The sequence below is a fragment of the Perissodus microlepis genome, chromosome 9 (assembly GCF_051167445.1).
Source record: "Perissodus microlepis isolate ML-2025 ecotype Zambia chromosome 9, ASM5116744v1, whole genome shotgun sequence".
NCBI lineage: Eukaryota > Metazoa > Chordata > Actinopteri > Cichliformes > Cichlidae > Perissodus > Perissodus microlepis.
The window spans coordinates 6,824,930-6,851,810 of record NC_140469.1 but is presented as its reverse complement, the minus strand read 5'-3'; the positions used below and the strand labels follow the sequence as shown (position 1 = coordinate 6,851,810).

The 26,881-nt window shown below is 41.8% G+C and overlaps 2 protein-coding genes across 5 annotated transcripts in view; both read right to left on the bottom strand.

The window, feature by feature from the left end:
- Positions 1 to 4,496: 4,496 nt before the first annotated feature.
- On the bottom strand, positions 4,497 to 7,119 carry gjd4 (gap junction protein delta 4). The gene is made up of 2 exons (XM_084940356.1): positions 6,899 to 7,119; positions 4,497 to 6,755 (listed from the first exon to the last, which is right to left on the bottom strand). Exons 1-2 carry the CDS (start codon positions 6,960 to 6,962, stop codon positions 5,563 to 5,565), a joined length of 1,257 nt encoding a protein of 418 aa, XP_084796482.1. The 5' UTR covers positions 6,963 to 7,119; the 3' UTR covers positions 4,497 to 5,562.
- A 3,386-nt stretch (positions 7,120 to 10,505) lies between these two features.
- Positions 10,506 to 26,881, bottom strand: part of ccny (cyclin Y) — a 43,747-nt gene continuing 27,371 nt past the window's right edge. Inside the window, exons 2-12 of one of the 4 annotated variants that reach the window (XM_084938843.1) lie at positions 25,715 to 25,789; positions 24,702 to 24,722; positions 23,212 to 23,246; positions 23,097 to 23,120; positions 22,383 to 22,483; positions 22,246 to 22,281; positions 21,661 to 21,718; positions 21,182 to 21,301; positions 17,693 to 17,859; positions 15,126 to 15,288; positions 10,506 to 14,266 (exon numbers count right to left, since the gene is read on the bottom strand). In XM_084938843.1, the coding sequence (XP_084794969.1) occupies positions 14,150 to 14,266; positions 15,126 to 15,288; positions 17,693 to 17,859; positions 21,182 to 21,301; positions 21,661 to 21,718; positions 22,246 to 22,281; positions 22,383 to 22,483; positions 23,097 to 23,120; positions 23,212 to 23,246; positions 24,702 to 24,722; positions 25,715 to 25,789 (917 nt within the window). In that variant the 3' untranslated portion in view covers positions 10,506 to 14,149. The remainder of the gene's footprint in view (positions 14,267 to 15,125; positions 15,289 to 17,692; positions 17,860 to 21,181; positions 21,302 to 21,660; positions 21,719 to 22,245; positions 22,282 to 22,382; positions 22,484 to 23,096; positions 23,121 to 23,211; positions 23,247 to 24,701; positions 24,723 to 25,714; positions 25,790 to 26,881) is intronic. The other 3 variants (XM_084938845.1, XM_084938844.1, XM_084938846.1) reach the window with 3 other exon arrangements.

Genomic DNA, 26,881 nt, shown 5'->3' with positions numbered 1-26,881 from the left:
TCCTTGGGTGTATCCTTCTATGCATAAAGAATAACAGTGACCTCAGGTTTCTGGGACCCGTTAAGATAAATGTTAAAGCTGCTGACCCTCCACCCTGTCCTTCTCTCTCAAACACACAGCAGGAGCAGAACTCTGTGTTCCCCTCAGCGCTTCACATCTTTCATCCCAAGGACCGACGGTTTTTCCAGATACATTCTGGGTACGGGCACAGCAGGGGCGAACCTTCAGCCCAACCAAAGGCGCTCAGCACCAGTGATAAATGTAACAAAGATCGTCCAGGCTCTGTTCCTTATTGTTGAATCAGCACAGTTCAGGTTTTGTTTTTTAAGCATGGTGAAAGTCACATGTATCGTGAGTTTAGGGGACACAGTATCTGTCAGTATATATGCTGTGATCAGCAGAAATCCTAGTCATTATGTTCCATATGCTTCAATTTTGTTACTTTTTAATGTAATACCCATCTGTGTACACTTGAGGGAGCCATCAGTACTCTTTTGTCCTGCTGCTGATACAGTGCAGATTTCTCTTGCTTTGTTTTTTTTACTGTGAGACATTTAACACAAAAGACACAACGGAGCACAAATTAATACTCAAGAAGTGTCTTGAGCAGGTCAAACTGAAAACAACGATAAATTATAAAACGATGCATTTTTATCCTACTTCATAGCTGCTCCACATCAGCCTCTGTTCAGATAAAGTTTGTGTTAATCCTTTTATATTTATTGATGCATTAGTCTGAGTAACCATAAAAGAATAGATCTAAAATACACACACACTATGCTTTTGTTTACATTGTACTTCCTGTATTATAATAGAGTCATAGTTGTTTCTTTTGTGTAACTGTGGATTGTCCACTGTACGACCCTGAGGTGGTTCCTCGTAGACAGACTGACTCCACACTGAGTTTTAGGTTTTTATGCACCCTGTAAAGCTCAACCCTGTAAAGCCAAGTGTATCACATACGATACATTAGCCTGTGACTAAGGGTGTAATTCCTCTGCATTTTTCTACTTAAAATGACATTGTAATTATATTTACCTGCAAATACTTACAGGTAGGTACACTGGAAGTTATAACGGAAACAAAGAATTCATTATATTGTAAGTACATTTAAATAGTTTGTAAGTAATCTTAAATACTGCATAACTTCATGTATTGTACAGGAAATAAATAAATACATTGTATGTATATTTAATCAGTGCATAAGTCATTTGAAGTGGTGCCTAAATTCTGCTATTCTGCTGTACTTTTCAAGGCACAGGCCATATTATGAAGAGGTTTAACCTATCTTACTGCCAGGTGTCTTTACAGAAAATGTGAAACTTTGTGCACTCTTTTTGAAAGTTGTGTTGAACAGTGATTGTTAAAGTTAGACTTGGCCGCATCATTTATGATGTAAGATGGGGAAATATTGCTCATGTTCACTGAAAAACTATCACAAAACTGCACACTACTTGAAATTACTTCACAGTATTTAAATTTACTTAAAGTATAAATATTTCTTATTACGCATTATTACACTTTATTATTCAAGTGTGCCCACCTTTAAGTATTTGTAGGTAAATGTAATTATATTGTAATTTCAAATGAAATATGTTAAAATTCCATTTAATTACAGGTTAATTATGCTCTTGGTCAGTGGCTGTATTATAAAGTGTTACCTTAATTTATCCCAAAAAACATGAATAAGTTGCATCTTAAATTTTTAGCAATAAATTGAACATGTAGCATCTTGTGCTACAAATGTAGCAAAGGATGTAGCAAAAAAACAAGTGCTACAAATTGAACAAACTGTTATTTAATTATTTATTTTTTTGTCCAAAGGTTTAATAAACACTCCAGTTTTAAACAAATAGTTGGGTTTTATGCGTCATCATGATAGGGGAACTACAGTGCATGTAAGGCATGCTGTTTTCTGTCATTGTAAGTGTCTTGATCCCTCTTTTCCAACAGCTGAATGTGTGTCAGACAGTTAGCGGGACAGTGAAGCTGCTTTTACTTTGTGTTTGTGTCTCACAGGGAACAGGAGGGCAGTGAGTAAGGTGTTGGGTGTAGTCTCAGCGCACAAAGTGAAGATGAGCTGACCTCCCAAAAACAGGAGCCATCATTGTCTCGCTGGAGACAGAGGGGCAGATTGTTCTGATTGTGTAAAATCTCACGGCTGCCTGGGGACTGGTCTCTTTGTGCTCTGTACTCACAACAGGCGTAAGGCTTTTGTAAGTCTTTATAATAACAAATATTTGGAAGTGCTACAGTGGACACGCCCAATCGAATGTTCTTAAAGACCTAAATGAAGAACAGTGGGAGGTTTCCAAGCTAACTTTTTCTCAAGCTCAGAGTTCAGATTACCAGTGGAAATGGAAAAAGGTCCATTTGCAGTCCTAAAGTTTTCTTTTAAACTCCAAATAACCACATTGAGGAAATGATTAATAGAGTCATCATGAGTACCAAATGAAACCCATCAAAGGCCTCACTGTGAAACATAACCCACAGACTCACGGCTGTACCTGCGGCAGATTTAACACCAGCATATTTGACTCACTGCTGTGGAACAGAACATTTCATAATAAACAGTCTGCTAGCAGCGCCTACTGTAAGGAGGAGCTGCAGTACATGCACCCACAGATAGCATGCCAATGCACTTTCCCAGTGTTTCCATTGTGCACTTTATTTCTCCCAGAATCCTTTGCAGGGACTGCTTCCCCCAACCTAAAATTCGTTAAGAGGTCATCAGACAGTCTTTCCAGCCAGCACCAGTATCTGCCACTTTACATGGCTAAAGGCTTATTTTTTACACGCTGGTGAAATGTTTGAAATCAAGAAATATTTTTAGGTGATTCCTTTGATTAGCTTTTTATTTTTCGAGACAACAGCAGTAGCAAACAAAAAGAAGAAAAAGCCACTTTCACATTTCAATGTTTCATTGCAGCGGATGTTACTAAATGCTCACAGTAGCACAAAAAGGCACAAAAGGGGACATTATGATAATACACACGTTTCACAGCAAGTCTAACGGTCCAGTGTGGTGTACGGTATATTCAGGTAGGGAGTAGTTTTAGTAGCTATTAGTTTTTTGTCTTTCAAAATAAATATATCTGTAAAACAAGCTATTTTGAGATAATCAGTGAAAACAGAAGTAATTAGTTTTTTCCTTTTCTTTCAGTACAATAACGTGGTTTTATAACTGAAAATGAACAGCATGCCTACAGCTCTGGGAATTCGGGGAAAAAACATATGCACATTTCACGTTTCCAGAGAGCAGTTGATTCAGTTGAAGGCAGCACGTCACATTCGGCGTCACTGGAGGGCAGCAAGACTTCAGAGTAGAGTGCTGGTGCAGAGAATACAGCACAGCGGGAAGGAGGAACAATACAGTGCTGAGAAAAGTTTGCTTTCAGCGTCATCACCATTTTAATAGAAAATCAGAACTGCTAATGAACGAGTGCATAAAAATCTAAGAAAAGCTTAAAGCACAAACATGAATTCTCACTTGAAAAAGAAATCCACACTGACTGGATATTAATTCATTTGATATTATAAAGGTTAAAAAAAAAAAGGCAGTAATTGCAATCAATTTTTATGTTACCGTGCATCCGGAAAGTGTTCACAGAGCTTCACTTCTTCCACATTTTGTCATGTCACCTAAAAAGTCTACACACAATTCCCCATAATGACAAAGTAAAAGAAACGTTTGCTTGAAATTCTTGCATATTTATCAAAACTAAAAGAGAAAAACATAACATGTATATAAGGATTGTCAGCCTTTGCTCAATACTTTGTTGAAGCATCTTTGGAGGCAATCACAGCTCCCTTACGTTGGATGGGGAGCGGTGCACAGCTGTTCTCATAACTCTCCAGAGATGAGAGTTTGGGCTCTGGCTGGGCAGACTGGTCCCGAAGCCACTCCTGTGTTGTCTTGGCTGTGTGCTTGCAGTTGCTGTCCTGTTTGAAGATTAACCTTCGCCCCAGTCTGAGGTCCAGAGCGCTCAGGAGCAGGTTATCATCAAGGCAGCATTCATCTTTACCTGATTAGTCTCCCAGCTCCTGCTGTCAAAAAACATCCTCACAGCATGATGCTGCCACCACCATGCTTCACTGTGGGGTGGCATTGATTGACTGATGTCCAGCTCTTGGTTCAGTCTTTGTTTCATCACACCATCCTTCAGGTGCCTTTTGGCAAACTGCAGGCAGGCTGTCATGTGCCATACAAGCCTGACTGTGGAGTGCCGCAGAAATGCTTGTCCAGAGCAATGCTCGAGTGACCATCTGGTTTTTGGACACCTCCCTGACTAAGGCCCTTTTATCCCAATCAATCAGATGTTGGAACAAATACGGAAAAAGTGAAGCACTGTGAATACTTTCCAGACACACTATGTAAACACAACATTATAATGTGAAATATTTGAACTGTAGGATTCAGAATACATCATTTTACATTAAGAGTTAAGAATCCCTTTGATGTTGGTCTGATGAACCCTCCCCTCCCTGTGGTCGCAGTCAGGGTGCGGTACTCTGTAGCTAGGTGAGATATGGGCTCGGAGCTCTTGTCGTCATCATCAAAAAAACCACAAGAGGACAAAGATCAAGAGCTATCCACTTCCACAAAGGCTGGCCCCTCAGCGACAGCGACACATAATCAAGAGCAACGCAGCTGATTTACGGTGGAAGACTCTTGACCTCCACGTGAATTCACCTGGGGAGTTGAAAAAAAAAGGGTCACATTTCATGTTATCATAATTTCTGTGATTGATATGTGTCGGAGCAGTTTGCTAGTTTCTCGCACACGTTAACCTGAGCTTTGATCAAAGGGAAACCAAAGCTGAGCGCAGATAACCTGAAGGGCAGCACACAGTCCTCCTTTGCAGGGCTCCGCTGTGCTCTATTTCTAGTGTCAGCCCATGTTAAGGTTTGTATTCCTTCTAAGCTCCGCGAGGCCCTGAAATAGAGTGACAAGCTGTCTCCATAAATACAGAGCCCCTATGGGAGAACATAATTGCTTTGTGATCTTATATCGGCCTTCACGGTGTCCTTCACTGCTGTGGAGGAATCCTTTTCTGTCGTCTACGTGTGGTAACAGCAACTTAGTGAGATTACTGCCTTTCATTTAGGCCCGACTCTCTCGTTCCAAAAGGTCGCCCAGAGGCTGCTCGTGTCTGCTTTGACCCCGGGGACCCTGACACAGTAAATAAAGTCAGTGGGGCATGCCTTTGTTTATAAAAGGGGTAAAAGCATCATGGGGAGAAAGAAAAAAACAAACAACAGGTGGGCTGACCTCTTTTAGATTGTTTCAGGGATTGGGTTTGCTCAAAGACAGTTAGGGCTTGAGTTCACTGTCATTCCTGACTTGCTAAATTCAGAGATTTGCTGAATTCTTGTCAGTTTGCATCACCGGACCAGTGCTGCAAAAAGGAGATGCGGCCTGATGGTATGATAAAAAAATCATGGCAAATAAGAGTCTAAGGTGTCCGGTGAATGTAATGCCATTATAGATTCTTCTCAGGGTGACAGGGCAGTCACGTGGTAAAATTGTTGTTGCTTCATATGGTTCCAACAGTATTAAAGTCAGACCCACTCGGATCTTTTCTCCTGGCCATCGTCGCCCGTCTGCAGCTCTGCGCTGCAGCCAACCTCAACCAGTGTATACTGGCCCACCTTCCTGGTACAGATTGCTGTTGCTGTGGAAATATCTCCCACTGGGGCACATGGCCCCACAGAGGGAAAACCAAGGTCACGTCTGGGTGGGGGTGGAGGTTTGAGTCGGCCCCGTTTGCTAACACGAATAGATCTGGGCGTCCCCATGGGCTCCAAGGGACAGAGAGCCACCTCGCTGCCGGCCCTTTCTGGAGCCTCCTCCTGGGAGACCGAGTCGGCATTGTTACCATTGGTGGTGCAGCCCATCGGGCCAAGAGAACGAGGAAGAGAGTAGCGCTCCATGGAGGGAGGTTCTTGAGCTAAATCGCGTTTCCCTACTCCACAAGACCCCTTGCTGCCTCTCCTCTTCCGGAAACCCCCCTTTTGCCCGTCTTGTGCTTCCTGCTCTTGGTCGTTGCCCCTGGATGCTCCTCCCACTGAAAGGAAGCATTGCTCCTCTTCTAGTATTTTCTCAACCATCATCTTCCTCTTGCTCTTCTGTCTCACCAAGCGCTTGACGGTGCAGATAAAATCCAGCACATTCAGGAAAAAGGACAGAGCGGCCACGCCGAGCATAAAGTTGAGCATCACAGTCTTCTCAGTGGGCCTGGAGATGTAGCAGTCCACCTGGGTAGTGCACGGAGCATGCTGGCAAAGAAACCTCCTGGGGATGTAGAAACCAAACAGATAGTAGTGAGCTGCTCCAAAGCCTGCTTCCAGCAGAGTCCTGAACATCAGATGGAGGATGTAGGCTCCACTGAAGGACCGGGCCCACCCTCGCTGCTCTACTGTGAGAGGCAACTTGTTGAACGGCTCCTGTTGGATTCTGAACAGCTGAAAGGCTTTGGTTTGTTTCTGGGAGTTCAGCTCCACCGTGAGGGCGTTGGACACCTTATGGACCACGTAGATGACAAAGAGGATGTAAGGGATGCACACGGTGACAAGCTGCACCAGCCAGAAGCGGAAGAGTGAAACAGGAGAAAACAGATCGTAGCACACGTTGGCGCAGCCAGGCTGGATGGTGTTGCACACAAATCTCTCCTGCTCATCCTGGTAGAGAGGATAACCGGCGAAGAGGAGGATCAGGACACGGAGGAAGATCATTACGATGAGCCACACCTTTCCTGCGGGGAAGAAAAGGAAAACAAATTAATGTGATTATACGATCAGCCTAAAAAAAACTGAGATTACCCCTCATGATCTTTAGTTTAACAGCAATATCTAAAGCCATAAATAACAATTTAAAACAAAACTAGAGGCGACTCACCCATTAAAGTGATGCTGTGATTGACAGAGATAAAAAGCACCTCTGAGGCACTTGATCCCGCCATGTCTGTTATGCTCAAGGGCCTCCAAAATCGTCAGGTCCTCCAGTTTCGGACCAAAGGCTAAAATCATTAAGCCAGCACTCCACTTCCTATCCACTTCTTGTCTCTCCTCTACCCTTTCCACAAAGGATCACGTTGGCTCCCAGGTGGGCAGCATGACACTCCAATTCTCTCACCCAGTCCCTGCGGGTAAAACTGTATCAGATTCATCTGAATCACCCAAGCTTCTGAAAGGCTGAGTGAAGTTAGCACACCACCTTACCTCTTCCTCCGTCCCCTGCAGACAACCGTCTGTCCTCAGACAACAGAAGACAGGCGTGAGCCCCATTGTCGATCTATTCTTAACCCACTCGCAAAAGCTCACCGCTGTCCTGGCATTGCAAAGATATTTTGGTGCTGCTGGTTGTCTTTACAGGAGAAGAACAAGCCTCCCGGCTTACTCATGCTAAACTACTGTATTAGGTTCTTCACCACAATGGTAGGCATGCTCAAACAGGCCGCTCCATAAAAATATAAGAAGCTACTGAGGCATTTTACAATGACAAATAAAGATAATGTGCAGATATGCAGACAGTGGATTTGCTCTCGTGAAACATAAGGAGGTTGTAAACTGCATTTTCCCACAGCTGATAGCAGTTTATGGCTGTTAAGGATTTACTGGAAGCTCGCATAATACGGCTAGGAAATACAGCCATCTTTAATCATTTGTCTTAAATACAGCACAGGTGTATGTATGCTATATATGTATATGTATATACACACATATATATGTATATAGACCATGAGAGAGAGAGACTGACTCTCTCCTGTACAGAGCACAGATTTCCCATGACGTTAGTTTGCTGAGGGCACACATGGGTAAAGACAGTTGGCTTGGCTCATAATTACTACAGATCAGTGATCATTAGCACGTCCATGCTTGCCCACACACACAAAAAATCCCACTCAGAAGTCTGTTATGACTGGGGTTTTTTTGCCCGTGATGACCTTTTCACAAGACAGCATGAGAAATTTGTGCAGCTGCTCCGGTTGAGTTCAAAGCAACAGCTAACGGCACAGTTTTAGCAGTAAAAGAGCCTCAACTGCTACCCTCTCTCTCCCTCCCAGAGGAGTGGACCACCATCTGTATCTGATTTAAAGTAGAATGTGGCATCCACTCTGATTGGTTTCTATAAAAGGGGTAACCCTTTAGAACAGGGGTAGGCAACACCAGGCCTGCCGGCATCCTCACTCACGGTGATATCTAAAACCTGCAGGACACCGGCACTCGAGGCCTGGAGTTGCCTACCCCTGCTTTAGAAGAAAGAATGACAAGCAAAACTCATTTTTGAAGTCATTTCATAGTTTGATTTAAAAACAAACAAACAAGAAAAAAAAAGCTAACGCTTTTCACATCAAACTCTCAAACTCACTACATTAAAATATGAGGCCATAATGGCATAGTGGCAATATATCCCCAGGAAAGCTTTCCATCCTCCCCATTAGACTGTGGCTTTGGTAGATGCATTTTCCATTCAAGCCAACAATCGTTTTCGTTTCAAACTTGGCTACTCCTCACTTATCCAATTACTTGGAAAAGTTCCCACCTAAATAATTACCTGAACATCCACCTGATCCACAGCCGTCTCCCATCTCCTAGGAAATGATGCATGAGACATTTGTGTTTGCTTCCAATGAACACGAGTGTCAAACTTTCCAAAAGATTATAAAAAGGCTTGGAAAGCAGTGCAGGATATAGCATTGAATATGAACGTACAGGGTGAGAAATTTCTAATTAGATAAAACACGTAATGCTTGTCCTGCGGGATCAGTTTCTTCATCTTAAAGCTGTTTTTATATTGACAAAAGATCAAATGCCACTGTGAAACGTTTAAGTAGCGATGAACCCTACTGAGAATTCTTTCAGCACCTTTAATGATATTGTCTAATGATGTCACTCCTCATTGCAGATCAGAGCAAATTTTACGTCTCCATTCCGGACAAAGTGTAGCTTTTCTGACTCTTCATTCAAAGTATCTGACCAAACTTTAATCCAAATGATCTGAAATGTTTGAGTTTGCAAAAAGGCAGCAGAGACACCAGGAGGAACACTGCAAGCTCCAGAAACACCCCTGCTAGGTTTGAGGTGGATCAGATGAACAGGAGTCGAGATAGCAGAGGAAAAGGCAAACAGATGGACGTACAGAGATTTCTCTAATTATTAGCAAGATCTAACTGGCTTGGGGAACATTAAAACTATTGGTAACACTGTAACAGGACTAATCTATCCCGTTGTACCAAATTTTACAGTTGCTTCAGTTCATTGACATTTTCCGGCATTAATTTATCCACCGCTCTCTTGTGTGTGATTCCTGTTTCAGTCAGGTTGACGACTTTGAATCTTCTTTTTCAGCTATTCTGTCTCGATTTAGTGCTGTGCGTGGGATCGTTGTCCTGTTCCAGGACCCAATTTGGGCCAAGCTTTACCTGTCAGATAAATGGCTCACATTTGACTCTAGAATACTCTGGTACACAGAGGAGTTTGTGGTCGACTCAATGAAGTACCCAGGTCCAAAATAAGCCAAAATCATCACACCACCACGGTGTTTGACCGTTATTAGGCATTTGTCTTGATATGCCATGCTTAGTTTTCACCAAAAGTTGAGCTCTCTATTAAGAGAAAAACATCTCCAGTTCTAGTTTTGTTCAGATGTAACTTTGCAACTCAAACCTGTGTTGCCACGGTCTTTTCAGGGAGACGTTTTCTCCTTCCATACAAAACGTACTTTTTCTTTCTCTAGTTGCACAAGTGCACTAGAGTTCAACATTTATCTCTTTGGGTTTTTGCAGTTTCTCTGTGCATCACATGGTCTGGCCTTGGGGTGATTTTGTTGGAACGCCTCTCATGGGAAGGTTGAGGCATTGTGTTGACACCCAGCTAGACGTTTCAGACCAGCAAACTGCCAAAACTTCTGCTTGTGTACTTGAGTTTTTCACAGACTCACGTTTTTTATACAACTTTCTCAACTTGTAAAGTGATGTTGTTCCTATTCACTTATTACTTCAGCTTGATGGTGTTCACTACAGCGGTTCGAACAGTGCTTTTAATAAAAACTAACAGCACTTCTTCATTGAAATGACCTGGATAGCAGTTACCACAGCAGCAATTGAAACACAAATCTTTTGACTTTTGTTGCCATGATGCCAGGTCTCTCTTGGAAATGAGATTTTTAATCTCAATGAGATTTTTACCTGGATAAATAAAGGACTAATAAAATAATAAAAACAAATCGAGGCCAGTATGAAGGACTGAATGTGTCCCTCAGTGACTGAATGGCAGAATGTAATCTTTGTATTAGCACTTGCTGTAAGCCATTTAAATGGTACACTGTGTGAGCGCAACACACATCACTTGTACAGTATAGTACATATCAAAATATTGTCTTATTGTGAAAAACACTTGAGTTAACAAGGTGAAAGAGAAGGAGGTCTAAGATCTTGGAGTGTGTTTCTTTCACTGATTATTAAATCGATTATGATGAAGCGAGACAAAGAAAAAACACACCATGAACTGCAAGGTTGGAAATTTTAATTCTTGCAAAGTTTTTTTTCCTAAAATGGGAGCAGGTTTGTTTTTTTGTTTTTTTAAATCATAGTTGAAAACATACAGAGAAAAGTTTGGCAACTCAGAACAGGAACAAATGAGTGACTCAATGAAGAGGAAATAATACACTGACATTTACAACAGAATACAGTACAAGTTGTTGAAATTATCCATCAACAAGAAGAAAAAAAGTGTCACAGCTGCAGCAGTTTACTGCCATCATGATCAAAGCTGTATTTGTCAAATTTGAAAAATGTCATATTGGAGAGGAAGAAAAAACATTAGAGAAAAAAGTAAAACTCTATGCAGAGGTAGAGCTCAGTGCACAAGGCTATGACACACACACACACACACACACACACACACACACACACACACGCACACACACACACACCGGTCTTTGCTATCAGAGGGAGGGGGTACGTTCTCCACATCAGGATTCACCACTGTCAACCACGCGGCTTCTTTCTGCGTGCAGAGAAAACCACACTGGGCGGTATGTACACACACATAAAATAAATAGGATATACAATCTTTCAATATCTCACAACAGCTACTCCAGCATCGTAACTTCCCCCAAAGATGCATTTTGCACTTTTTATTTACCAATCATTCAAAGCGCCACGTGCACACACAAAAAAGCACTTCTCTAAGATCAGACACCACATCAGAGCTTCCTTCATTTTTTCCTCCATGACTTTGGTACAGTTCTGCCCCTCTGCACGCCTGCAGGCCAGACTGATTTTCTGGTAGCTTAGAAAAGCAAAGTAACATAAATCACACTCCTGGAGGCTACCGATGAAATGCACAAGAACAAACCGATGTCACATTTGAAATCAGAACGTGTTTTCCCCCTGACCTTTTTATTTCATTAAAAAGAAATAAAAGTAAGTCCTTAGTTTTTTTTTTAGATTACATCAAGATTGTGTCTATTCACTGATTTAGATTTAGAGTCTGGTTGATTGTAAGGCAAACAGCCGGTCACATAAAGTTCATTTTTATCCTATCCTCATACACCTAGAACAGCAACTGAACTCAAATTTGTAGACTGGCCTTTTTTCTGTTTTTAAAGGAAAAAGCTCAAGGAAAAAAAAAAGGAGGAGGAGGAATCAGGAAGGGGGCCGTTTATGAAAATACTGTTTATGACAGTTTTACTAATGTTTCTGTGAGGCTGGCAAAATGCTGCAAAAGGTTATCAGATGACTGTTGATGTAAGCGAATAATATTGTATAAAAAAGACATTTTGAACGCCAGTGATTTGGCACAAATAAAATGCTTAACACCACCAATCAGTCGTAAAAGAAAAACGTGCTTCCATTTATTCGTTAGATGGACAGCGTGCCCAATCAGGACCCAAAATGAACTTTTTAACTCACCAGCTAAGAGTGAGAAGTGGAAAAGTCGTCAAGAGGGAATTTTCTCACAGAATCGCCAATTAGTTGGTGTAGACATGAAAAGTGTTACAACTTGGAGCTGAGCATTTGGACTGACACCAACTTCCTTTTCCCCATACACTTCTGTGCAACTGGACTCCTTTTTGCAACGAGACGAAATGCCCCCTGCTGGCTATGAGATAAAATGCAGGTTTAAGGCACTAGGTCCATCTTTTAAATACAGTCTGAATAAATCTTTTTTTGTGGGTTTAACTTTTTTAAATCTTTAAGTCCAATTTAAAAAAAAATAAATTCATGTGGAAATTGATACAAATGAAATTTGAGCCAAAGACAACAGGAGGGTTAGTGATGCGTGTTAACAGAATAAGTCTGCCAAATATGAATTCTCAGTTCAGACATTATTATTATTTAACGACATACTGAGTGATATTTTTGACTCACCTGATGACCTTTTACAACATCTTGCCAATTTTACAGCATCAGAGGAAACAAACATCCTTATTTTATCAAGGACACATGAGTAGGGTAACGTTTCACAGAGAGGACTTACAAACACAAAAAAAATCATAATAATAATAAAATGAAATTGAATTGTCATGTGTTATCTCCATACCACACACATTATGTCACATTAAAAAAAATGGCATTTTCGGCATTGTGAAATTGTTGACAAGAGACCAAAAAATCTTAAGTGGTGTTTCCTATTTAAATCGTAACACTTGACTCTCTTCTTTACTTGATTTGTCATAGAAACACATATTTAGACATATTTGCCCCTCCCCATTTACAGTATAAACTGACCCATATAAATATTCTAACCTTATTCTTTTTGTATTTTTTTTTAACATTATGACCTCAGTTTACAGATTTTTGCACACGACGGTGCTGTATTTACACTGTACAAAGACAATTTAGCAAAATGTATACAATCTATCATTTTGTAAGCAGTGTTTCAATCATCGCTCGAAGCTTTTTCATTCGTTTCAGTCTGTGACGACCCTGAAGGTTCATGCTTTTAGTTGGCATTTTAATGTCAATGTTTTCACTTGTGCTGTTACTTTGTAAGTTGGAAGAACCGTACAAAACGTTAGAGGAAAAAAAATACTTCAGACTTAATTGTTCTTTTTTTTCTCCAGCAGAGAGGGGAGAAGTGTTCAACTAGCTTATTACAGGCACCACAGGTCAGGGCAATGGCAGTGAATAAAGTACAACAGAAGCTCTACAGTATGTCTCGTTTCTGTCTTCCAGTAAATCTCCTCCCATGTGTGCGTGCTTTGTTATATTTAATCACAACAACAAAGCGATGCATGAATATTGCTTTATCTGAATGGTTGCTGGGTGGCCGTACTGTCAGAGATACTATTCTGCAACTGGATGCCTACAAGTTGAATAAGTGCCCTTGAGCTAAAAACGGACTTGTCTCGTTGAATGTCAGTTATCCTGATGAAAACTTCAGTCAAATGGTCCCCATCTGAGACAATGCTCAGCGGATTCTATTTGTCAAGGAGGGCTGAGGATATGTAGTCCACGTATCAACTGTACTGCTAAGCTAACAGTGAAATGTCTTTCTTTTGTATGCGCTTGTCTCTGCGAACAGAGGGAGCTGCTGTGTGGGAATGCAAAAGAACAAAAACACCCAACAAAACACAAACTAACTGAGAAATTGAAGTAAAGTCTGAAATGTGTCTATAAGCTGTCAAACGATCATCTCATGCTTCAGCTAACGTACTGACTGAACCAAAAGATTAAAATCAAAGGAATGTACACGGCGTCCCCTCCAGCAGCTGTACAAGCACTTGAGCATTGGAGGGAATTATGGAGCGCCGCTGCCGCTGTTACGTCCTGTATTCTGCTTTTTAAGCGTGTTCCTATTTTCATTTCTGGACTTCACACAAGTCTCTCCACTTCTGTATTTCCACCTGGCTGCTTATCTTCTGAAGTTAGGTTGTCTTCATTCCAACAGCGTTCAGTTTGGTTCAGCTTATCTCCGTTTGGTTCGGTGCAGGCAGGAAACAGGACTTCTTTTATGTACAACAACCAGTCTGGATGCAATAACATTTGTAATAGTGCCAGATTGTTGAAGGGGTGTGTGTATGTGTAAGGAGATTCCAGACTGACACTGATCCACACGACTGCTGCCCACCTGGTCTGCCTGCATACTAGGCAGAAATACAGTACAGGTCTATGATGCATTCCTCTGCAGACAGCCAGTGTTAGGAAATGATGGCCGGACACCACCGCACCACTGTTAGGTTGTCTGCGCTCACCGAGCGCTTCTTGGCTAGTTTCCTCAAGTCTTTGTACTTGTCATCACACAGCCGTGAGATGGCCTGCAAGTCAAACAAAAGAGCAAGTGAGATGGAGCCGGGGGTGCCTTCCTATGTTTTAGTTGGAGTGACTACAGAACATCTTTGCCTGTGTGTGTGTACTAAACACATAGTGTGTTATGTGTAAGTAGTGGTTACAACACCACAAGTCTGAGATGGGCTCACACACCAAACGCGCTTAGAAACATTTCATTTAAACTGTGCTTTGTGCAGTTCAGGTGAGAAAGTGACAACAATGATCTCTCGATCACATCAGAGTTTCTCTCTTATTGTCCTGCTCAACTCGGGTGGGAATGGGAATTTTTTCAAAATCACAAAGACACGTGGGTTCACTTCTAGCAGTCTTTTAGGTAAACTGATTTTTCTTTTGGGGGTTATTTTTGGGCATTAAATAACTAAATTAATGTTGAGGAATGGTCTCATCTCCAAATAAATCAATCAACCAATTCCACTCGTCACATGGAGACGTCTCACCTTCAGCCAGCTTGATGTTTAAAACTCTAAAACTAAATGAAATGCAGCCGTTATTAACACTGGTATACCTGCTGTAAAAAGTTTGTTTTGCTCCAACAGATCAAGCAATGGCATCAATGAATGAAACACTAACAGCAGTAAGGCTGCAGGACAGGAAGCTACCTGCACAGCAGCACGTCCCTGCATCCTGTCCTTCACCCGGCAGGAGATCAACATTTATGTTTTTGTAATGATCAGAAGCTCGTCAAAATACCAACTACCCAAATTACCTTGGTTTTTCTATTTCACAATCAGGCTGAAATAAATTGATATTTTTCTCTTTTTTTTCTTGTTTTACCTGAGCTCCAAAAACATAAACCTATCTCTAGTACTTCAGCGCGCTTCTCACCTCTAGTTTTTGGGCCTTGTCCCTGCTGAGAGGCTCCAGGGGGAAGCTGAGGTTATTGGCCTCAGCAAGCGAGCGCAGGTCAAAGTAATACTTGGCGTAGACGCTGGACGGCACGTTGATATTAAACTGCAGCAATTCCAGGAACTGACGCTCCAGCTCATTCCTTTTGCCATAAAAAAGAAAGGGAAGACTTGTGAGTTAGTTAATTAGTCTTCTGCTATTTAAATAAAGGTTAGTTTGATTGGTAAAGCCAACATCTCACAGAGTGGCGTAGGCTGCACTGAGCCTACGCCACCAAACATAAGCCTCTTCTTTATGATAAAAGGGAATGCTATCTAAGCAAGGAACACTGAGCGTTATGTGTAAGAAAGAATTAATCCCACATGAAAGTGCTATTGTCATGCAGTGCCTCGTGCTCAGCAGCTCTGTGATCCTCGGTGCAGCGTGATGACAGATGCTTTCATCTGTTACTCTTCAGTTGTGACCAAATCCTTCTGCACTGTAACCACTAGCCATCTCTTCTTCCTACCCTTTGTTGCTCACCCACACATTTTCACAGCCACGCAGCAACAGACGGGCTAAATTTAGGCTCTGCTGTAGCCAAACTCTGCCTAATAGCGCTGCTTTTTCTTCATCTTTCCTCATTCAGCCTGTTTTCATCTGTTTCTTTTTGTGTTGCTCTGCTCCTCAGTGTTCTCCCAAGACGTTTCTACTGTTCAGTCAGTGGGTGGAACGTGAAATTTAGCAAGCTAGGTTCCAGAACAGGGCTTTGAACGGACTCAAATTGACCTTCTGAGGAAATCTCTGGTCAAATCAAGAGCCACAGTCCGGTAAATTGCCATATGGGAGCACAGCAGATGTGCATACTGTGCTGCACTCACTGGAGAGAATCCTGAACAGGTGGATTACGCTCATTGCCCCGTGAATCTGAGCTCAAGGACAAGAATAGACATACACTGATGCAGAAAAGTGTGAAAGCAGGAGGGGTCAGAGGTGGCGTCTACAGCACCGAGTCCCTCCTCAGAATAATCCACACAAGTGGATTTGAGGTTGACGTGGTAAATAAGACTGAGTTGTCTGTCCTCATGCTTCAGAGGCATCTTCCCCGTTTTGCTCCAAATGCACCACAATCTAAGATTAAGCATTAAAATGAAGCTGACATTTTTGTCCTGCAAACCCAGAAAACTGTGAATCTCTCACTGTCAACTATTTACAAACTAACAAACTATAATGTTTTTAAGGCTTAATGACGTGATACCATGTGGGTTATTACCATTTTATGGGGAAAGAGACAAAAGGAACTAATGTAATCTGAAGTCCCTCAGACACTCTAAGCTCAAGAACAAAATAAAATAATAATGATGTATACTTTGTTGTCACAAGAAATTCCTCTCTGCATTTAACCCGTTCACTCAGTGAAGCAGTGGGCAGCCACCAATCTAGCAACTGGGGAGGAGTGTGTGGGGACGGTATCTTGCTCAGGGGTACCTCAGGGTAGCCGTTAAGTGGATTTGAACCCCTGACCTTCCAATCATGGGGCGACCACTCTACCTACTGAGCTATCACTGCTCAGATCAAAGGCATTAGACGAAATGGCCAGAGACTCTCCCGTCAAAGACTCTTAGCAGCTCTTGAAAACAGGCTGACCACACAAAGCCCGACTATTCTCAGGACAGAAAGACAAGTGCTGCTGTATCTGCCATCACCCCACTCAGCAACCATGAGTCAAAGAGGAAGCATTTATTTACATGGCTGACACTCTGCCAGGGGTTTTCGTGGCTGTGTGGCATTTTAGGAGCCAGCAAACAGCTGATGGCACCAACCTTTGAGAATTGTGGCTCTGCAGAAGAAAGATGGGGGGAAAAGTGCTGCGATATAAAATTTTTAGCTGCTGCTTTAGTAAATTCTTGACAAATTCTGGATGATTTTTTTGCTGATTGCTGCATTGATTAATCAGTAAAACAATCTGCAGCATTATCGGTGATAAAAATAACTGGTAGTCCTCATTGTGCTCCAAAGATGTGACCTAAACCTAAACATGCGCCTGACGTACAGACTCCTGCTGGAAATGTTTCACACTGAACATTCAGAGGAATATGCTACAGTATGTTCTGAAATGCTAATGTTATTGAAACCATCATATGGTATAGTCAGTCATGTGATTCTGCACCTCCCACACAAGGACACTGGTTTCCCTTTGAGAGAAGCTGTTGTCATGGAAATAGTCCAGACGTTTCCCAGTCATAAGATCACAGAGAAGAACAGCGTCCGGGGAAAACAAAAAGGACTAAATATCTTTGATTTCAGCTGCTGCCATCAGTTAATAATGTTTTATTTCTCTTAGTAACAAATCAAGTGTTTTAGCTGATTTATTCCATGCAAATAGTTAAACAATAAACTGTTTCTATGTTCTTAAACAACCATGTAATGAAAATAAAATGCCAGGCTTTAGCTTCTATCGCCAACTCAGCTGTTTTAGTGCAGAAATAACAGCAGACGTCTTCTGCAACTGACCTGAGTCTATAAGGATATAGCTCTACACTGCTGATGTCAATAAAGTGACTCACATGTCCTCCACAGTGATATCCTTGAGAATTTGGCAGTAGTCGACGTTCCAAACCGCCTGGTCGTCCCAGACTTTGGAAGCCAGGAGGATGGCTCCCAACACGATCCGCTTCCAATTGGCCGGGCAAATGTCGATCTCTGCGTAGGTCAGGAGCCTCTCCAAATACACCTTAGACAAAGGGATTTGTCACAAGTAAGCATCTTGAAATAAAACACAGTTATTTTAGCACAAAAACAAAGCTGAAAAACTCTGAATTTTGCATCAACTAGCATTAACAGCATCAAGTCAGTTTCACACAACTAAAATATCCTACATGCAGGGTCAAAAGAGTCAGATTGTTAAACTGCTATCGCTCTGTGTTTTCCTTCACCCACGGGTGTAACGCTAACATAAGGTACAAAACATAAGTAAACACCACGTTAATAATCATATCGAGCCTTTGTTTCCTCGGGGTTTCCTGTGTTTAATTACCCTCTGTTCTCCCTGCCTTTGTTTATCTGAAGGGTTAGTTTGCTGCTTTACAGTTTTGCAGTCTCCTGCCTACTCCACCTCCATGATGTCAGAGGCTGATGAAATCCAGCTTCCCCGGAGCTCCCTCGTGAAATATTCATGCCAATCGAACCCCTGCACCGTCTCCTTCTCTCTCCTTCGAAATAATTCCCACAGTCTACACGGCAGAAAGCGCACAGAACACACAGACACCTGATCCTAACAAGCCAAAGCATTTGTGCAGATGTTAAATCTTCTGATCCACTCATCATCATTTTGTTACAGTACAAGAGAGAAGGTCTTCTGTTAGATTCATGGACTGAACTGTGAAAGCTCGAACAGTTAGCGCACAAAGCCCACATTCAGCTCAAGTACACAAGCTTAGATTTGTCACTTCTTACTTACTTTCTTTGCATTTTCATAGCCATGCCATTTTCAGGATGTATACCCTGAGGTACATCGTAATAAATATTTCAGTTTTCATACTAACAAGGATGGCAGGTTGTGAAATGGAAATTAATAAGTTCTTTTATGCCACTTTGCAGCCCAGTTTGTCACAGCTCAGGTGGTTAATTAGACAAGTCATGCTCAGTGGGGCGTCCTTCCTGAAGACAATACCAGCCTGTTTCTGCTGTGGCCCAAAACTGGCAGCAGGTGACAAACATCGAGAAATGAAAGAAGACTACATCCTGGCATAGCTGCTTCAATTTCAGGAGGCTTGTCTGATAATAAAACACAGTAATTTCATCTACTACAATAAGTTTGTCTGTTTTTTCTGTCCCTCAACAGGAAATCTGATTCGTCTTCCCAGAGGATGACATGCTCACTCTCTGGGTCTCTTTCTTTTCCATCCTCTCTCTCCTCACCTGTGATGTAATAACTTGGGGAAAGCAAGATGCCCAGCTTTCATCTCAACTCCCCTGTCTAAATTTAGCTGTGTCAGCTAAGCTACACCAATAACAACCAGCCAACAGCCCCATTCAATTACTGACAGCATGGCAGAGTTTACACTGGAGAGCTGCAGGAGGCACGCTGTGTGCCAGGCTCTGTGTGCAACTATCGCTCTCGTCCACCTGAACATGGACAAAGACGCAGACACCGAGAACGTAACAGACAGCACGTCACAGTGACTGCTTTCCAGTTACTCTCTGGAAAAGCAGAAACACCCACACACACACAGTTAACACATTTGTCCATCTGTCAGGAAGCAGAGAAACCTAATACCAGGCCCCTGGGCTAGCCACATTAACAATGCACTTTGCTGGCCTCTAGAGACCCACGTGTTAGCCAGAGTGACAAAGTGTAGAAAGAAATGTTTCTGGGCAGATGAGTGGAGAAGGGGAGAGAGTCCATGTCCAAGCACACATGACTTACATATACTAGTAAAACATATACAAGTAGCAGCTACTTTCAGCGCCATTTGAGTTGGCAGATTTTTACACAGGGTGCTCTTCCTGATGCAACCCCGAAGGATTTGTGTCTCCTCCCGGTGTCAAACCAAGGACCTTTCATATGCTACACAAATGTGTAAACTACTACACTGTGGAGCCGGAAAATACCCACAAGCAGACAAATAAATCAACCCTATTAAGCACTGAGTCTGTGAACACGTCAGTAAAAACAGACACTAGAGCTAAACTGATTATTTCACCACCTAACTGTGCCATCAAATCAAACATAAAGATAAACTATTGAACTGCTTAAGGAGAAAAAGAGATGATGTGATATGATATGTGAGGAGAGAGAAGAAACGAAAAGCACAGGTGAGCACACAGGATGTCATAAGTCACGGGGGGGGGGGGAGCCCACTGTATGCCAAAGCACCAATTATATTCTAATTATACACTTGCTACAGGCGCAGGCAGACCTCATACTGAAGTAATTCTGAGTGGAGACTAAACGGATTAAACTGCTACAAATCTGTTACTGAACTTTCAGCTCTGTCTCGTGGCTTCGTTTGTGCAACATTCTCCAGAAGGACAAACAGGCTGTTTTTATATCATACAAAGAAGAAGAGTAAAAAATAAAGAGAGACAGCAATCTAAGGACAGCAGAAAACAAGACAAGCAGAAGCAATACTCCCTCCTAGTGTCAGCACTGAATTAGACTCACAGTCCTAATTCTCCTAATTCCTATCTGTCTCCCACGCTCTCGCGCTCCTTGATGATGTTAACTCTGTGTGGAGTCATGCTTCGAGTTGCTGAAGGGTCTCTTATTTAGGTTGTAACCGCAAGCTCTGGACACCCTTGTCTTCCTCCAATACAAACAGGAACTTCTAATCTAATCTTCTTTTTTCCTTCCTTGCTTTTGTTTTTTGTTAAAAGAAAACAAAAAGTTTTCATTTCATTTTGTTTATAACTGCATCAATGCAGAAATAATCACATTCACAGAGTGTGGCTGTACTCAGTGGTGGGAAGGCTTTTATAATCCACTTCCACTCAGGGCCAGCTGGATTGGAAAAGCTCTTAATGTGATCGTCCCTCCAAGCAAACATGTAAATGGAGTCAAAAAGCCCTTTTCCATTAGTACCTGCTCAGGTTGGCTCGGCACGGCTCAATGCAATTTTTAGCGTTTTCCCGTAGTACCTGATACCAGGTGCTTTTTTATTACCTACTCGGCCACAGTTCCAAGCGATCCAAAAATGTGACATGCATGCCACCAACTGGCTAGTCAGTCTCCTTTACAAAATCAAAACCGCCATTCTTAAAACCTGGCAACAAGGGAAATGACTGCACAAAAACAACACCACGGTCCCCGAGCCTGACCGAGCAGCAGGTGCAACATCGCCCCGACGTCCTCCTTTATTGTGGCGTTTGTGTCACATCCAAATGATGTCACGGGACGTTCTGTCGCGTTGCTGTAATGACCCAACCCACATTAGGTGGTTGTAATGGAAAACGAGTCGAAGCGAGTCGTGCGTCCAGCCAATCTGAGTAAGTGCGAATAGAAAAGGGCTAAAAGTGTGCAGGGACTGGGTTTCACAGCTGAACTGTTTACTCACCAAAGTGACGATGGCACACTCGGCAGTGAGCTGCGCGGCACTGAACAGCGTCCTGACGAAGCGGTAGATTTGCTTCTGCTCAGGGTCGTGTTTGTCATAATCAGCAGGAATCTCAGACTTCTGCGACAAACACCAGAAAAGATAAGAATGAAATGAAATCAGATCGTTTCCCAAAGTGGAATCACAAACTGCTGCTCGATACATCAACTTATTTCTGAATGCAGAGGTTTAGTGTTGTTGGACATGGGGCGTAAAACAAAGGGGTTATGTAAAATCTGAGACTGAAATTGTTGAGCAAATATTCATTTTAAAACACGTCTGAATGATCCAGATGGCTCCTGAGATTACACATCTCGCCACTGTGTGATCCATGTGTGCTTATGTGCCGTTTATCAGCTCATGCAATTAGTCTTCCTGATGAATCCTGACAGCTCTATAGTTTGTGCGTAATGGAAATTTATCTTCGGCTGCGGCCTTACTGAGAGTGGGTGAAGCTTCTCATCGAAAATATCTAACAACATTCTTCCGTCGATGTCTCTGGAATTAAAAAGAGGAAAAGAAATCAAAAACAGATGCATGATTTCATTGATAAGTCATTTATATGAATGAATCTGCACTTCAGCCAGCTGCCCTATATGGAATTCTTACCACTTTCAGTTTATAGAAACACGTTTTATCCTAAAGCTTCCGTGTTTTTTTAAAAATATGAGATCTGTCAAGTCATGTCAATTCACCAAATTCTATTAACAACACAAAAATGTGTTCCAGGATGCATCTTTGCGAGCAGAAATGTGAGTCACTTAAGCTGCTACATAAAACAGCCTGTTCTTCTCTGCTTTGTGTTTTATTTAAAAATGTCTCCATGCAAGCGTTATTTAGTGTCTCCACAGCCTTTAGTAAGAACACATCCCTTTGCAGAAGGATGTCTAGCTCAGATGGATATCAAAGTATCTAAAGAGTAAAGAATTTAATCTAATCTTTCTGGTTCAGAATGAAGCAGGATGTTACAGGGCTTTTGTATTTCGTGGAATTTTGGTGCAAAAGAAATAAAAGGTTAATCTTACCTGTTCTTTATATGATAATATATTGCAAGGGCTACGCTGCAAGCACAAAAAGGTAAATAAAAATGAGTGTAAGAGGACAATAAGCGAAAAATCTTTCAATATTAGATAAAGCTGTGAATCGCTCAGATGGGGGTTACCATTTGATGGTGTATTTCAGGTTGGGTTGACTGACAGTGCTGTCATCGAGGAATATGGTGGAACAGGAGCTGTATTTCCGTCTCACTGGGCCCGGATAATGCTGGAGTTCAAACACGTCCGTACCAAAAAACAGAGACACACACGTCAATCTCTATTTCTGTCATACTTGGACGAGCCAAAGGCCTGGTATGAGGATGGAAAGTAGGGCACCTGTGAGCCCACAAGCTAATCTGTGGGTCTGTCAGCGTCTCACTTTGTTGCATGCAGGAATGGTATTTATGGTGGAGTGCATCTTTAGAGAAACATCAAAAACTTGACGAATAGCAAGTTCATCACCTTGAGTAATGACCTTTCTATTCATCGTCCATTCATTTCATTCAAAATTATTTTTAACTGGTGTGCACTAAACAGGTTTATGACTTAAACAAGACGATGTTTTCTCATTTGGCCCTGCAGGAACTGAGTAATGCAAATTTTGTTCAAACAAAAAAGCACATTTGCACATTTAGCTAGTCCTGTGTTTCAGGTCTCAGGGTGTGTGGACAAAGATGACCTGCACCATAACACCACGCTTCTTCTACATTTGTACTACATCTAAAGCTTTTTAAACACTAAGACTATAATTGGAGTCTGGAGTGTGAGATAAAAAAAAAAACGGGAGGAACAATGGAAACGGGTTTGGGTTACTTTGAGGGTCATTCGGAGGACTTTACCTTGTTCTCCGAAATGTGTGTTAACTTGCAAAAAATACAAGACATTAAAATTACTAACGGCACAGCAATAACAGCAAACGTATTACACACAGTGGCTAATGATTCAGTTACTTACGTGGTTGATGTAAAGGCTCTTCCGTTTTTCTCGAACTGAAAAAGAAGACGAGAGAGCGCTTCAAGAATCTTTGTGTGAGTGTAGTACACAACCCTCACAGACAGGGAGCAGCATATAACCAGGCTTCAGAGCTGCCCTATTAATATAGACTTTCCCCCTGTGTATAATTATTATAAACCACATACAACAAGGCAAAGCAGCTTCAGCAAAAAGCAGTTTTTACATTAAAAAACAGAAATTTCAAAGCCTGTGAGTATTTTCTCCCCTGCGATTGCACTGGCAAATGTGTGTTAATATGTGGGAATGAGTGTGACCTTATCAATTAATCCGTTCATCATTTAGACATACATGTCTTAATTCATGCTCAGTCATCCAGGTAAGGAAATCTTCAGACACTGAAGAATTCACCTGGATGAATGATGAAACGTTTCTCCCACACTACGTCCACATGAACAGAATTAACTTCCTGTGATTGGACATACATGAGTCCAAATTAAATCAGGCATAGTGACTGGTTTATTCAAGTGCAGCCAATCATCTGAGCTCATCTCTTTTCTTTTTCTTTCTGTTCATACAAATCTGGTATTTTGCTACCTTACTTCTGTTTAACGGATGTGATGATTTGTTGGTTCTATAAAGCAGAGCTTCATCGCAGTTACGGCACATGCAACAGTGCAGCAGTGCTGCGTGCGTGTCTGTGTGCATCAGTATATGTGCTCACTCTGTTTTAACAGAGCACGCAAAGGGAAAAGGGCTGCTAGCAAAGCAAACTGGAGCAGATGGAGAGCGCAGAGCACACAGAGACACCTTGTACGTCTCATCCCATACTGTCTGTATCTTACCTCTCTGGCACTAAGGTGCACACACTCACACTGTAAAGCACGCTGAGCTTTTTCCACTGAGCAAATGTGAGTGTGTGTGTGTGTGTGTGTGTGTGTGTGTGTGTGTGTGTGTGTGTGTGTGTGTGTGTGTGTGTGTGTGTGTGTGTGTGTGTTTAGCAAAGAACAGCAGTCTTTGACACCATCAAACAGCTGCACAGCTTAGTCAAAAAAAAACAGTAACAAAAAAACCACAAACCTAACCACAGTGATTTCTGAATAGTCATGAAACATGGCTTCACTTGTGACACAAATCACAGCTTTATACTCGAGGCTGATTTCTAACTTTATCAACCATTTACATATGAAAATTGAAATATCCAGTAATTAGAGGTGTGTCATTTTAGTAACTAAATTGCAATTTCTTTGGCCAAGGCTGTGCAGTCCTGTTCCTACATCTCATGGACGGACAAGTGCAATGGAAGAAACGCACGCACGCACACAGACGATATCAGCAGCTAAGCAGCAGAGACAAGTCACCTGCTAACAGAGTACAAGAATACGATGCAGTTTGAGACCACACAGAGGGACTGTTCCCTTAAAGGGTCCAGCCCGAACACACAGTAAGCATAGTGTTACCTGCCTACCAAGCACAGACGTATACATGCTTACCTCTTTTGTTGGGCACAGCAACTGAAAAACAAATGTCCAAGTTGTCTCCATGTTTATGACACAGATACTCACAACAGGCTTCGTTATTAAGTGCGTCAGTAATTCATTTATAGCTGCTGGGAGTGATGAAGACAGCAGCTGTCACATATGTTAGGACCACAATGCTGTGTATTGATATTTATTAACAGCATGAGAACAAAGGCCAGAAGACTTTCACATAAGAGCCTGACGATGCTAATACAACACTATCAGCACCTAACACCGGATCTATATAACAGCCTTCAGGCTACAGACTGCTCAGCTGAATCAAAAGCTTATCATCAAAGCAAAGATATGATGTCTAAACTGGGAAATAATCTAAAAAGCTTCACATTTCAGTTGATAATAAGACATTCCTGTCATTCTAGAGGCACCCGACTGCTACAAGATCAATCTTTGTGCCTGCTAAGGAAGATCAAAACACCCCAGTGCGTCTTCAAAAATCTGACATGAAAGCAGACGGGACAGGGCTCCATCTAGAGCTTTTATGTTGGATAAAAGCACGCTGGTCAGTGCTGATATCTGAAGTTCCACCTTCAATAAAAACAGCTTGCTATCTCAAAAAGTGGGCATATGCTACAGTCTTCTTTGCTTCACCTCTTTGCTTGGTTGTCCATGATCCACCTGCAGTGGCTTTGCACCTACCAGTGCACAGCTCACTGACTTTGCACAGAAACTCCAAGCATGTCCACAAGCTGCTTCCTCATTTTCAAACAAACCGGAAGACATTATCCTACCCACAAATGTAACCCTGCATTATGTTATCCTGGCTTTATCCAAGTAAATCAGGTGTACACCTAATGGTGCGTCACTGATTACGAAAACACATTTATTAAATTTAGCTCTTCTTCATTCTAGATTAATAACAATCATGACACTCCAAATACTCTTTCCCCTCATTTAAAAGTCAGTGAAGAAATTTCAGAGAGATCTGAGATTATTAAAATGTGACAAAAGAAGAGAGCACAACTCACCATCAGTTTGTGACTTGCTGAGGAAAATGGTGCTGGCGCGGGGATGATCTGAGGGATTGTACTCCATGGGAAGATCTAAATACAGAGGAAGGAAAACATAAGCCTCAAAGAAAAGCAGCATTTAAACTGATTCAAATGATTTAATCCCAAATGCAGCTGAAAAATAAATGCTGTCAGGAAAAACAAATTGTTTAAGCTGTTAGAGAACTTGTGATGTTCTTTTGATAAAACTATATTCAATATCGTATAATCATCAGGATGACGGGTATAACTTAAACACGCTGCCGGATACAACCTTTAATTTTGAGGTTATAAATGTGGGACTGGCTTCACGAGTTAACCACCTCTCGTCTAATGGTCTGAGCTAAATGAAAAACATATCTGTCAGCTGACAGTTTGCTGCACCAGCGCTGTGTAAACGGTGGTTTGTAAATCAATGCACTAAGCAAACACAGCAGAAGGCTATAGATTTGTATTGAATCATCTTCTGCGCGCACACACACACACACACACACACACACACACACACACACACACACACACACACACACACACGCATACACACACCACCTAGAACCCAAAGATCTGAGAGGAGCTGGCAAGAAAAACTGCAATAAATGACGAGCACAATATCATTCAGCACTGTACAGCTGATAAAAATCAGCTGCTGAAACCTGCTTTGTACAGCATTCATCCTTTGGGTATGACGCTAAGTGCTTTGTACACTTATCCATCAGAGGGTGTCTGAATGTTTCAATGAGGCTTTTTTATACAAGGATCAAAAGAAACAGTCCTAACTCTGAAATATGCTTACTTGTTAAATTTGTTTTAATGGAAAGTAGCCCAGGTATTTATTTCTGGCAACCCATTACAAATAATGTGTTTTAATAGAGGACACGATGGAAAATAATCTCAGGCTACTGGGAAATGTAAAAAAAAACCAAACAAAACCCAAAAGACACAGATAAACAGATGAGTAAAGTTGGCATTTAGAATACAACCTGATTTCATTTCTAATTTTTTATGTATTTGTACTGGATTTGCTTTTATGTGTTGCTGTAAATATACTGCCTTCTCTTGCCAGATGTGTCTGTTTAAATCCAGTAGCAGCTACAGAGCCTAGCATATGGCTGTTATGCACAGTTACTGAATGAATATATCAGTATC

Bases quoted from the DNA above. Each gene is read 5' to 3' on its own strand.
- gjd4 (XM_084940356.1), bottom strand. From the start codon at position 6,962: ATGGCGGGATCAAGTGCCTCAGAGGTGCTTTTTATCTCTGTCAATCAC. The intron at 6,756-6,898 runs GTGAGTCGCCTC...TCTTCCCCGCAG, and splicing joins TCACAGCATCACTTTAATGG to GAAAGGTGTGGCTCATCGTA.